Consider the following 12630-nt stretch of genomic DNA (forward strand, 5'->3'; position numbering starts at 1 on the left):
AATCATAATTGATTCTGTAAACAATAAAGAACTATTACAAACATTTATCTATGGAAATAATGTGACTTTTAATGGTGTTTTAGGAACATTATTTTGACAACAATTTATAGGAGAGCTGTATGGAAAAGCAAACGGAAGGAAGCTACATCATTCTTTGTCCTTCACTGAGTGGAGATTGGCCTTGGTCAGTATCCATTCACGGAACCTGGTCCTTTATGCTCCAGAATCACCCCTAGAAGCACCACAACTACTATAATAATGATAATCATTGACCCTTCTAATGCTCGTTTCCAAAGTGCTTGACTCATTATTTTATTGATCAACAGGCCTGGGTGTCATGGAGTTGTCTCTTACCAGTTACATGGCCCACCCCTCAATGACTGCAAGGAATTCTATTCAAAGAGAAGGGTATTAGGATAGGAAATTAAAGGACTTGGGTTCTAGAACTGAACCTTTAACCTGAGACACAGGACCAAGAGCTGAAAGGGACTTTGGAACTATATTGATTTGACTTCATTCATGTTACTTTGGGCAAGTCATTTAACTTTTATGGATTTCAATTTCCTCATATGTGGATAGATCATCTCTAAGGTTCCCTCCAGCTCTATTCATTGATTCTAGTTTATGGGCAAAAATTATAAGAGGTTGAGTGCCCTCTGGTGGACATTTATGAAACAGTGATGTGGTTTCCCCCACTCCTGTCATTTTTAAAGATTGTACTTAGACACATAGAATTTTAGCTTTAATTAAAACACCTTAGGTTGTCCAGTAGGTAGAGAGCCACTAAAATCAATAAAAAATATGTCATCATATTGGATAAATATTTACAATGGAAAGAAAAATTTTGTCAGTCCTGTAACCTGATTTCTTTCAGAGAACAAACTTGAACACTGTACCTCCTGGCTACTGAATAATTCATCTTTTTTTCCTTAAGTAACTAAAAAAGTTCAAGTTTTTATTTTATTAGATGTTTAAAGTTCTGAGCACTTAAGACTAAATATTCTTTTGTAAGTAGAAAAAAATTTAAATATGAGCACAATGACACAACATGGTGAACTTGAAAGACCACTAGATTTGGAGACAGGGGAGTTCAAATAGAGACTCCGATTTTTCTTCCCTGTGTGACCTAAGGAGTGTTATTTAACCTTTCTATGTCTCAGTCTTCTCATCTGTAAAGTCAAGCAGGGTAGACTAGATTAATTCAATTTCCTTCCACCTCTAACTCCTATAATCATACTATCCAGAACTTAGTAATCCAATAAATGTCACCATCTCTGATAGCTATTGCACTTTTGTCTTTGGATCCCTGGCACTTTTGAATATAGTAAATGCTTAATAATTGATCCTTGAATTATTTAATTGATTGATATATCATGCTAAAAATATAATCTCAAAGTTTGTTTTGCTTTTCAGGGACTTTTGGGAAATCGAGGACCTCCAGGACCTCCTGGTCCCAAAGGAACTGAGGTATGAGAAAAATCAGTGTCCACTCAGTATGTTTTCTAGTTTATTTTTGCCTTTTCATATAGATCTTAAAATTTTGCTTAAGGGAAATGGTGTTGTGGAATGTGTCATTTTTACTATGGAGGATTTCAAGTTTCCATTCTATTTTGGAAGGTATAAAATGGACTTTTCAGTCATTTCTTAGGGCTCTGTCTTTACTAAGGGACTGATGTAAGTGGTCTCCATGGCATGCTTACAAAAATGAGTTCAGTATTTCATTAATGCACCCAAATTTTTCATGTTTACCATTTTGTATTTTCAAGGTAAGGAACCTTCTTTTTAATTGATGTAGAAGAAATGTCCATGAACCAAATTAAATAGAACAGATTATATTATTACAAAGATTTTTCTATAGGTTATTCAGGTATAGTAAGCCGTATACAAAAGATATCCAAGAGGGAAGAAAACTGCTTTTTTTCTTTCTGGATGAATCATTTGATAATATAAAAATATTTAACATTGGATTTGAGGTTTTTGATGTTTTGAATTAAAATATTTCTAATAATGTAATTTTCCATATAGATGATTCACATCCTTTTAAGTCTAAACCTAAGAAGATGGCAGATTTGAAATTGACTGTTACAGATGATTTAGCCTTCAGATGACTAGATCTATAAAGTGTTAGAGGTTGAACAATATTTGAAAGTTTGCTGAGAAAGCATTCTTATCAGCTTTTGGCTAGAGTTGATATTCATTCAAGTAAAGGACTTCATGTACAAATAATGTGCCTTAAGGTTATAATAGAGATTTTCAAGTAAATAGACTGGATGAATTCTCTCATAAAGAGATGAAAAACTATTCATTAATTGAGTATACTATTAATTACCATCCTATGTTTTCAGTATCCTATGATATTATGAAAGTTTTAAAAATCAGGAAAAATTCTTTAAATTGTTTTTTCAAATTCATTAATTTTTTTTTCAAATTCATTTTAAGTTTTAAGGAGTAAATGTATTCCACTTAAAATTTTTAAAGACTGTCACATTCAAAAATATTTGATGGGGGTGTCACAACTCCAAAACAAAAGCTGAAAATCACTATAATACCAGTGTTTCCTAATGGTTCCAATTTTTTTTTCAAAAATGGGAAAAATAATGCTTTATGGGTTTGTAAATACTTTCTTTAAAGTAACAAGTTTTAATTTTTTTAGGGAGAAGAAGGACCAGTGGGACCCTTTGGAGAGTCGGGTCCTCGAGTAAGTATCTCAAAAATAATATTTTTGGAGAACCACAAGTGCTTCTTTAGAATATAAGTGTGTATCTTACACAATGGACTATAAATAACCAGAGTATACTTAAACCTAAAGTACCATTTTAAAAAGTCAAAACAGAAGTCAATCACTTGAAGTCTGAGAATTTATTAAAGGATAATATATACCTGTTAAATATTTACTCATTTCTCTAGTAGTCTTAACTGTTTATGCAAATAATATCTAATGTTTCTCTAAATTTTCCATCATGATAGATATTTTAGTCATTCTTTTAGTACCCAGATTATCTATTTTCTCTGTGAGTCAGCAAAATTACAGAGAACAAAGATGTGATTTTGTCCATCACTCCTTTAAGTAATTTCACCTGTATAACCTATGAACAATTTTCAAGTTCTGTAAATGGACTTTAAAACATTTTAGCATAATTAATTCCCTATCCTTATTATTAGAGTACCAACTTTCATTAAGACATAATCATTGGGGGATGGCTAGGTGGTGCAGTAGGGGCGGCTAGGTGGCACGTGGGTAGAGCACCAGCCCTGGAGTCAGGAGTACCTGAGTTTAAATCCAGCCTCAGACACTTAATAATAACCTAGCTGTGTGGCCTTGGGCAAGCCACTTAACCCCATTTGCCTTGCAAAAAATCTTAAAAAAAAAAAAGACTCATTCAAGGGACATCCATCAAAGTTTGAATTAAAAATACCTTATTTTTCCTTCTATAAAAGGAATGGTTTGCAGCTTCTCCAAATTTGTGTCTTTTGAGAAATAATCTTTTCTCTATCCTTTTTTATTATTAGGTCACTAACTCTTTGGGAGAAACAAAGCTACTTAAAATATTTGGTTTAGAAAAATGTTTAGAAAATTAAAAAAAAAATTAGAACTATCATGGATGAATGGAAGTTTCATTAGTAACCAGCATTACTTTTAAAAAGATAGATGAGAGGCAGGTAGGTGGTACAATGAATAGAGCATTGGCCCTGAAGTCAGGAGGATCTGAGTTCAAATCCAGCCTCAGACACTTAATAATTGCCTAGTTGTGTGACCTTGGACAAGTCACTTAGCCCCGTTTACTTAAAAAATAGTTTTTAAAACAAAAAAGATAGATGAATCTTTCTTATATGTCTCAGAGAACTTATACTCTCAAAGTTAGAGAAATAAAGGAGTTGGGGATGTTTTTTTGCTTTACTTCATACTGTTAAATTAGAAATGAACTGATATTTATTTCAAGTGCAATTCTTTCTATAATAGAAAGAAAGAATGAATATTTCACAAGATTAATCACCAAGGCCCTTTGATTAGCTATATTATTAAGAGAATAATTGGGCAAGACCATGTCTACCTCACAAAAAAAAAAAAATGAAGTACAGGGTTGGAATTTTCCTTTTAACTGATTAAGCAAAACTTCTTCATTCAGGGCCCAAGATAGATTCCTTAACCTCAATGATACTAGTTTTTTCCTTCCTTATTCCCTTTTAAATTCAATGAGTTTTCTGAATGGAGAGACGGCATATAGCAAAATGGCTGAACATTGAACTAAAAGCCTAGGAAGACCTAGGCTCAAATCCTGCCCCTGATCTTTATTTCATCTATAATGATTTAATCATAAACTTAGTTAAGTTTAAGAGACTTCGTTTCCTCATCTCTAAAATGGACGTTGTAATGCTTGCACTAATTAAGTTGTCTTACGAGGTTCTTAGGGGAAAACACTTTACAGTATTTAAAGTACTACATAAATTATTATTATTATTATTATTAATTATTTAACATCAACTACATATGATACTCTGCTGGACATAGAAGATAAGAGACATTTTTAAATGGTATAATCGTTGCTTTCTGGAATTTATAATCAAATGGAGATGAGGGACAAGGGAAGCAGAAATGGTAACATATGTTTAATTTACATCTTTCTATCCCTCTGCTTAGCACAGTGTCTTAAAAATTAGGCAATTAAGAACTGTTGAACTGAATTGAAGTAGAGATAATGTCCTCTTCAGAAACAGTAGTGAAGACAAAGAGGATAGAGGTATAGTTTTAGATCTCAGGATAAGTGGCTTCAACTTTCACACAACTAGGCTTTGGTATTAGAAGATGTAGTATTGCATCCAAACTCTGCCACTTCCTAAGCACGTTACCTTATAAAAAGTCTTTACAAAGGTCCTTTTCTCTTTCTAATTCTCATTTTTCTCATCTGTAAATTAAAGGGATTATACAAGATGCCCTTGAAGTTTCCCTCCAGCTCTAAATCTCTTGAAAGCAACTTGAAGAAACAATCCCAAATTCAGAACTGTCCAGCTGTATTAGAGGTCAATTGTTGAATAGGATTCAAATGAAATAATTAAATCTTTGTCAAATATTTAGTTTGACTTCCAAGAAAAATCAAAATGTCACAAACCTCAAGACAACTTTTAAAGTTGGGGAATTGTATATAATGGCAATTTGGCAAACAATCTCTCTTTTCTGTCCCTTTGCATTGTAGGGGAAACCAGGTCGAAAGGGATTTGCAGGTGAACCTGGAGCAGATGGCCTGAAGGTACAACTTTTGGGTAACTTATGGATTTATGGAGAGAGACAGATAGACAGACAGATAGATGAGGAGGAGAGAGAGAGAGAGAGAGAGAGAGAGAGAGAGAGAGAGAGAGAGAGAGAGAGAGAGAGAACGAGAACATTGAGAGCTATAAGAAATTAAATTGATCTTAAAAAGGCTTCACTGTTTGAAAGATTTCCAACTTCACTAGAATGGATACCATCTCCATCGACACAGACTGCAAACCCATTAATTTTTCAAGAATTGCTGTGTCTAAAAATTCATTCTTTGAACAACCTGGTCAATAGTGACCCTTTCCAAAAGGTTAGACTTATTCTTAAGCAAAAGGCAAATATATATATCGTGAGTCACTGGGTTTATATTTGAGGCCATTTCCTCTTGGTAGCACCTGCCAGAAACTAAGCTCCAGAAACAGAGATTCTACCTTGCATCTAAAGAGGAAATTAAAGGATAACACAAATATTTATACTATTTTTCTGAAAGCTATTAGTTATCATTTCTATCAGATTTATGATTCTTTGCAACTCAAAATCTCTGATTCCATTAGCATTGTTTGTGACACTAAATAGAAAAGAAAGATGAGCTAGTAGTTTCTTTAAAATTCTGTTCACCAACTCTTATAATCTTAAATATACAATAATGGACACTCAGCTTTCCAGTATTTTATTAACAAGATAACTCTGTTAACTGGTACTGCCAAACTCCTTACATATGCCTATAGTATAATGATAATGATGTTTCATAATGATGACTCTGGATTATTCTAAGATCCTAAAATACCTTGGAGTAGAAAATAAATATTAAATTCCTTTTGGCCCCTTTGATGTTAGATCAGACTATATAAAGTATTATTCTACAAAAGAGAATATACATTCATTAGCCTTTTGAGGGCAGAGTCAATGGATTGTACTTTCTACTGCAAGCTTCAATGGAAAAGAAAAGTTTTGTGAGACTAGAAGTCCTAGGGGCAGTTAGACAATGCAATGGATATAGTGCTAGACCTGGAGGAAGGAAAATCTGAGATCAAATTTGCTTTTAGGAATTTACTAGCTCTGTGACCTTGAAAAGGTCATTAATCCTCTTTCTCAGACTCACTTTTCTCAATTGTAAAATATAGTACCTACCTTCCAAGAATGTTATAAGAATTAAATTAGATCATATTTGTGAAAGTGATTTTCAAACTTTAAAACTCTGTAATAAATGCTAACAGTAGTATAAGAAAAAATGAGAAACCATTGTACAAGGGAATTGATGAAGACTAGAGTTTTTTTTGGAGGGGCAGGTGGGATTTGAGAGGACTTGAAAAGAAATCAAGGGAAGAGGAGAAGAGAGGAGTTGGAAAAGAAGATACTGAGAGCTGGGAAGAGAAGGCATAATAAGAGCAAAAGGGTAAGAACTTGGCAAAAAGTAAGAATAATAAGAAAAAGGCTCAAGATGGAGAAAGAGTTTAGAACTGGAGGAGAAAATTAATTAGGCAAAGTTAAATAAAAGTTGAAAATACACAATAAAAGGAAAAAAAGTGGTAAGAGTTTAAAAGAAAGGTTAAGAAGTGTAAGAACATGGTAGTTAAAAAATCTCTACAAGATGTCTATTATTACAGAAGCTCTTCATGGTATGAACTAGCAGGTTCAGTGAATGAAAATCTCACTTCCAGCAAGTATGGGGAGAAGGAAGAGATCTGTAATCATCGGATAGGGTGAGATTTATAGCTATGGCAAAAATTCAAACACCACATACTCTATGCAAGTTATGGCAAAATCTTTTTCAAAGGGAGATTTTTAATCTCTTGTCTTATTTGCTCGTGGTTCCTGTGGAATCATTCTGCATCAAGCTACCTAGGGAAGTCTATAACTCCTTTGTTCTTACTCTCCCTCATTGTGTTAACAACAATGACAAAGTAAATGTTTAAAAGAAAGAAACATTTTTTCCCCACAATCACAAAAGGAAAGACATCAGGCTTCCATGAAGGGAAAAACAATTTTTTCCCCACAATCACAAAAGGAAAGACATCAGGCTTCCATGTGTAATGACTAACCTTGGGCTATGGGCCATGCTATTCTTTCCATACTTCCATTCTCCTAGACATCTATGGCATCCCTCTCTCTAGGTCTGGTTATTTCCCATACATGTTACTAGGAGCTCAGTTCCTCTGAGACTGGCTCCTCTCTGGATCCATTCAAAGAAGACTTTCAAGGATCCTGTAACCTCCATCCCCTATACCTTCAAAAGTAGCTACAGATCTTCTGTGTATTTTCCCCTCAAAAGAGCAAGGATCCTGACCTGAGAATCTTCTCCCCTGGCACTCACTGAAACCTGTCACCTTCCCAGTTAGAAGGTCAGAATCAATACACACTAAATCCTTGCTATGTATCAAACACTGTCTAAGGTCTTGGGATACAAAGAAAAGACAAAAGGCACCACCTGCTCTGAAGGACTTCATAATTCAGTAGAGGAGAAAACATGTAAACCTCTATATGCAAACAAGATATATGGAGGGCAAACTGAAAATCATCTCGGAGAGAAAGCATTAAGATTAAAAGTCTTTCTGAAGGAAATTGAGGAGTCAGATATACATGAAAAGAAGCAGGAAAGAACAAGGTCCCCAAAGCTTAGAGATGATGGTATCAGGGACATCTGATTGATAGTGTCAAAGGCTTAAAAAGGATGAGGATTGAGACAGACCATTAGATAAGGCAATAAAGAGATGATCACTTGTAAGAGACTAGTTTCAGTTGAATGAAGGACAGAAGACAGCCTACACATTGTTCTTGGTCTTCTCACAAGTTTGGGCATGAAAAAGAGGAGACATGGAATGATAAGAGGGAGAGACAAATCAAGTGATTTTGATGGTGGTGGGGAGGAATTGGGTTATTTATTTATTTTTTGTTTGTTTATTTATTTATTTTGCAATAGGAGAGACATGAGCATGTATATAAGCAGGAGGAAAGCACACGATAGACAGGAAGAGATTGAAAATAAGTGAGAGAAGGGTAGATACATGGTGCAGTGGATAGAGCACGGGTCTTGGAGTCAGGAATACCTGGTTCAAATCTAGCCTCAGACACTTAATAATTACCTAGCTGTGTGACCTTGGGGAAGTCACTTAGTCCCATTGTCTTGTCTTGCAAAAAAAAAATCAGAGAAATGGGATGATAGAAGTGACAATTTGCTAGAGAAAATGGGATGGAAATTAGATCACTTGTGCATGTTAGATAGGTTTACTATGTATGACAAGGAGAGCTATCTCTTAATATGAGATGAAAGATAAAAGAAGAGCTAAATTACAGGAAGGCATCTAAATGATGTGAGATAAAGAGAAAAGAAGAGGGAACTCTCCATAAATGACCTCATTTGGGCACAGGGATATCTGAAACATGGTTCTTAGCTGAAATTTTGGGCAAAAGAGGAGCTATGGAATGTTTGAGGGGGAAGAAAATGTTGTAGTGAATTGGATTTTGAGTTGATTAGGAGATCTAAAAGGATTATCTTGCTGTCAGTTGAGATTATTTAAAATAAATTTATAGTAGACACAGTCGGCATGGCTTGCTAACTTTTTTTTTTTTGCTTAGCAATAGATGAGTAGGAGAAAAAGCAACTGATGGGGGAAGTAATATAGAACTGAGGTTTGGTAGGGCAAGACCTAGGAAAACAAAGTAAAGGACTTAAATTATCAGTATAGTTGGAGGAAGCTGTAGCTAATGCAAGATATGAGGCACTGAAAGATTTGGGGGCTGTAAGGCCCAGGGACAAGTGAAATAAAAACAGATTCTGATCAGATGAAGGAATTTCATAGGTCATGAGCACAGAGTTCAATAAACATCCTCCATTTTTATCTAAATTCTCTGGAAACCATGACCAGATTTACTGACATCCTGCTGTATCCCAACATTAATCAAGGCTCTAGAGTGAATCAAACATTTTCCAGCAATGTATGCATATGTGTATGTGTTTAGTTAGCACATGTTTTTCTATAATTACATGGGATAATAGAGAATTCTCTTTACTTGTATATATCAGTCTTTAAATATAAGCAAAAAAATTTCCATTGACCACAGGGACTGTGGATATTTCTATTTTTAATTCACAGCTCCTATCATTGTTCCTAGCACAGAATTAAGATCTTAATAAATGTTTGTTTAATTAATGACTATAGAATGAACAGATCTAAGAGACCATTTGTCCCATATAATTCAAACTGCCACTTTAGTTCCTTGTCACATACATTAATGAGGGTTTCTCTTATGGCTTCTGAGGTTTATTCCAAATCTCAGCTTCTGATTCTGGTCCTATCTAACTTTTCATGATCCCATTTATGGTTTTCATGACAAAGACACTGGAGTAGTTTGCCATCTCCTTCTCCAGTTCTTTTTACTACTGAGGAACTAAGGTCAACAGAGAGGTATAGATAGATAGATAGATAGATAGATAGATAGATAGATAGATAGAAAGAAAAATATAGATTTTCGCACATGCAAGTCCTTTTCTCTTTTTTGTGATTTTTTTAGCATACAGGAGGTGGCAATATGTTTCATCTTTATTCCTTTGGATTTATGGTTCACCATTGCATTGATCAGAATTCTAAGGTCCTTCAAAGCATTTTTTCCTATATGACATCATATAAATTATTTTTTGAGTTCCACTCACTTCATTCTGCATCAGGTCATAATCTTCCCAGGTTCTTCTAAAACTATCAATTTCATTATTTCTTATGGTGACATTCCATTTCATTCATATAAGTTTCCATTTTTTGGTTATTATGAAAAGAGCAACAATCAATATTTTTGTATAGAGAGGTCCTTTCCCTCTTCCTTTGATTCCTTTGGGGTAAAGGCCTAGTAGTAATATGGATAAATCAAAGGGTATTTACATTTTAGTAATGTCTTGGGCTTATTCCCCAAGTGCTTATCAGAATGTCAGGGCAGCTTCATGGAATTCTTAGAGGCAGTAATGAGGAAAGGGTTCATTTCAGGCATGACGGAAGACCTGGAGATGAGAGATATAAAACTGTATATGAAGGACAATTACTGTAGAATGTTTAAAACCCTTTATAACCTATCCCCTACACCTGTCCGGTCTTAGATTTTACACATCCCTCCATGACCTTTTTGACTCAGGGATACTTCTCTTCTATGAATAATAAATTCCATCTCTCTTATTCTCTCTCATTTCCTGTCTCTTCCCCATGCCTAGAATATTCTCCCTTCTCTTCTACACTTCCTAGTCACCTGACTTCCTTCAAATCCTAAATAAAATCCCACCTTGTACTAGAAACCTTTCAAAATTCCTCTTAATTATAATGCTTTCCCTATACATGTAGTATTTCATAGCATAAATATCCTTTGAGTTTTCTTTTTCTTTTTAATTAAAACTGTCCCCATACACTACCTGCTCACTGGGTAAATTAAAAGAAAGAAAAGTACTTAATACATAGTTGCATAGTTCAGCAAAACAAATTCCTATATTGATCATGCTCAAAATTTGTCTCTTTTTCGTATCTATGAATTTTCTCTACAGCATACCCTTGAACTACTAGTCTAGTAATCCTGTAATAAAAGGAAATAAAGTTAGTCTAGATAAACTTTTCTTTTTGATTATATAAATATTTTATTTGTTTTCCAACTATATACAATGTGAATGTCTACCAATCATTTTTGGCAAGGTTTTGAGTTTGACAATTTTTTTCTCCTTCCTTCCCCCTCCCCCCCAACAGAAGGCAATCTGAAATAGTCTTTACATTTTATTCCATCATATGTTTAGATCAAAATTGAATGTGAGAGAGAGAATAAATAGATCCAAGAGGAAGTAAAAAAATAGAGATAGCAAAATTATGTAATATATTAGACAACTTTTAAAAATTGAAGATAATAATATTCTAATCATTGTTTAAACTCCACAGTTCCTTCTCTGGATACAGATGGTATTCTCCATCACAAATGCCCTAAAATTATCCCCAATTATTCCACTGTTGGGGTGAGTAAGTCCATCAAGGTTGATCATCATTCCATGTTGTTAGGGTGTACAATGTTCACCTGGTTTGGCTCATCTCCCTCAGCATCAATTCATGCAAGTCTTTCCAGGTTTTTCTGAAATCCGGTCCTTTATGACTTTTTATAGAACAGTAGTGTTCCATCATATACATATAACACAATTTATTCAACCATTCCCCAATTGATGGGCATCCCCTCAGTTTCCAATTCTTTACCATTACTAACAGAGCTGCTGTAAATATTTTTGTACATGTGGGATTTTTACCCCTTTTCATGATCTGTTCAAGATATAGACCCAGTAAATCTGGATTGCTTGATCAAAGGGTATACACATTTTTATCGCCTTTTGGGCATAATTCCAAATTACTCTCAAGAAAAGTTGGATCGGTTCACAGCTCCACCAACAATGCATTAGTGTCCCAGATTTACCAAATCCCCTTCAACTTTGTTCATTATCCTTTCTGCTCTACCAACCAATCTGAGAGGTATGAGGTATTAGTACCTCAGAGGTAGCATAAACTTTTCTTGATGAAGCCATGATAACTCTTAGTTATTATTACATCCTTTTCTAGGTTTGGGCGAGCTATCTCTTTAGTGATAGTTTTAGAATTTTACCAGGATCAGAGTCGAATGCTGACCTTTAGTTTTCAAACTCCCTTCCTTTTCCTTCCTTTGAAATAGAGACTACATTTTCCCTCCTCGAATTCTGTGATACTTTTGCCATCTTCCCAGATTTTCAAAGATCATTTACAATGGTACAACAATCATGTCTGTCAATCTTATCAGTCCCTAGCATGTAATTCATCTTGGCCATTTGCCTTGGTTTAATTAAGGAGTTAGTTGCTTTCTTACTACCTAGCTAATAATTATTATTATAACTAAATTTATGTAATGCTTTAAAGTTTGCCAGGTACTTTACATATATTTTCTCCACTTAGATATTATCTAACTATTGACTATTTTTGCTAAGTCTACTTTATTTTTTTAAATTGGAACCTTGTGTTGTAATTCCCTGTTGTATCATTTCCAGTCCAAAGGTCTTTCTCCTAAATAAAATCGAAGCAATGAATTGAGTGGTTTTGACTTCTGTTATCCACTAGTATCATTCCAATCACACTAAGCAGTGACTTTATTTAGATCTTTAATACAGCATCAGAATTGGACAATGACTTTTTTGTTGTCTTTAATATTCATCATTAATTCCAGCTTGCTCTAACATTTAAGACTCATGATAAAATACTTCTAGAATCATGCCATCCTTTTGTATCCTTTCTCAGTATTTCTCTTTGTGTCTCTGTGTCTGTGTCTGTGTGTGTGTCTAACTGTCTGACTCTCTCTGTCTCTCTCTGTCTCTCTCTCTCTCTCTCTCTCTCTCTCTGTCT

At 34.4% G+C, this 12630-nt stretch overlaps 1 protein-coding gene across 1 annotated transcript in view; it reads left to right on the forward strand.

Moving 5' to 3' along the window:
- Positions 1–12630, forward strand: part of COL24A1 (collagen type XXIV alpha 1 chain) — a 380712-nt gene that overhangs the window by 201202 nt on the left and 166880 nt on the right. Inside the window, exons 21-23 of the mRNA XM_074221770.1 lie at positions 1414–1467; positions 2654–2698; positions 5193–5246. Of these exons, the coding sequence (XP_074077871.1) occupies positions 1414–1467; positions 2654–2698; positions 5193–5246 (153 nt within the window). The remainder of the gene's footprint in view (positions 1–1413; positions 1468–2653; positions 2699–5192; positions 5247–12630) is intronic.

The sequence above is a fragment of the Macrotis lagotis genome, chromosome 2 (genome assembly GCF_037893015.1).
Source record: "Macrotis lagotis isolate mMagLag1 chromosome 2, bilby.v1.9.chrom.fasta, whole genome shotgun sequence".
Classification (NCBI taxonomy): domain Eukaryota; kingdom Metazoa; phylum Chordata; class Mammalia; order Peramelemorphia; family Peramelidae; genus Macrotis; species Macrotis lagotis.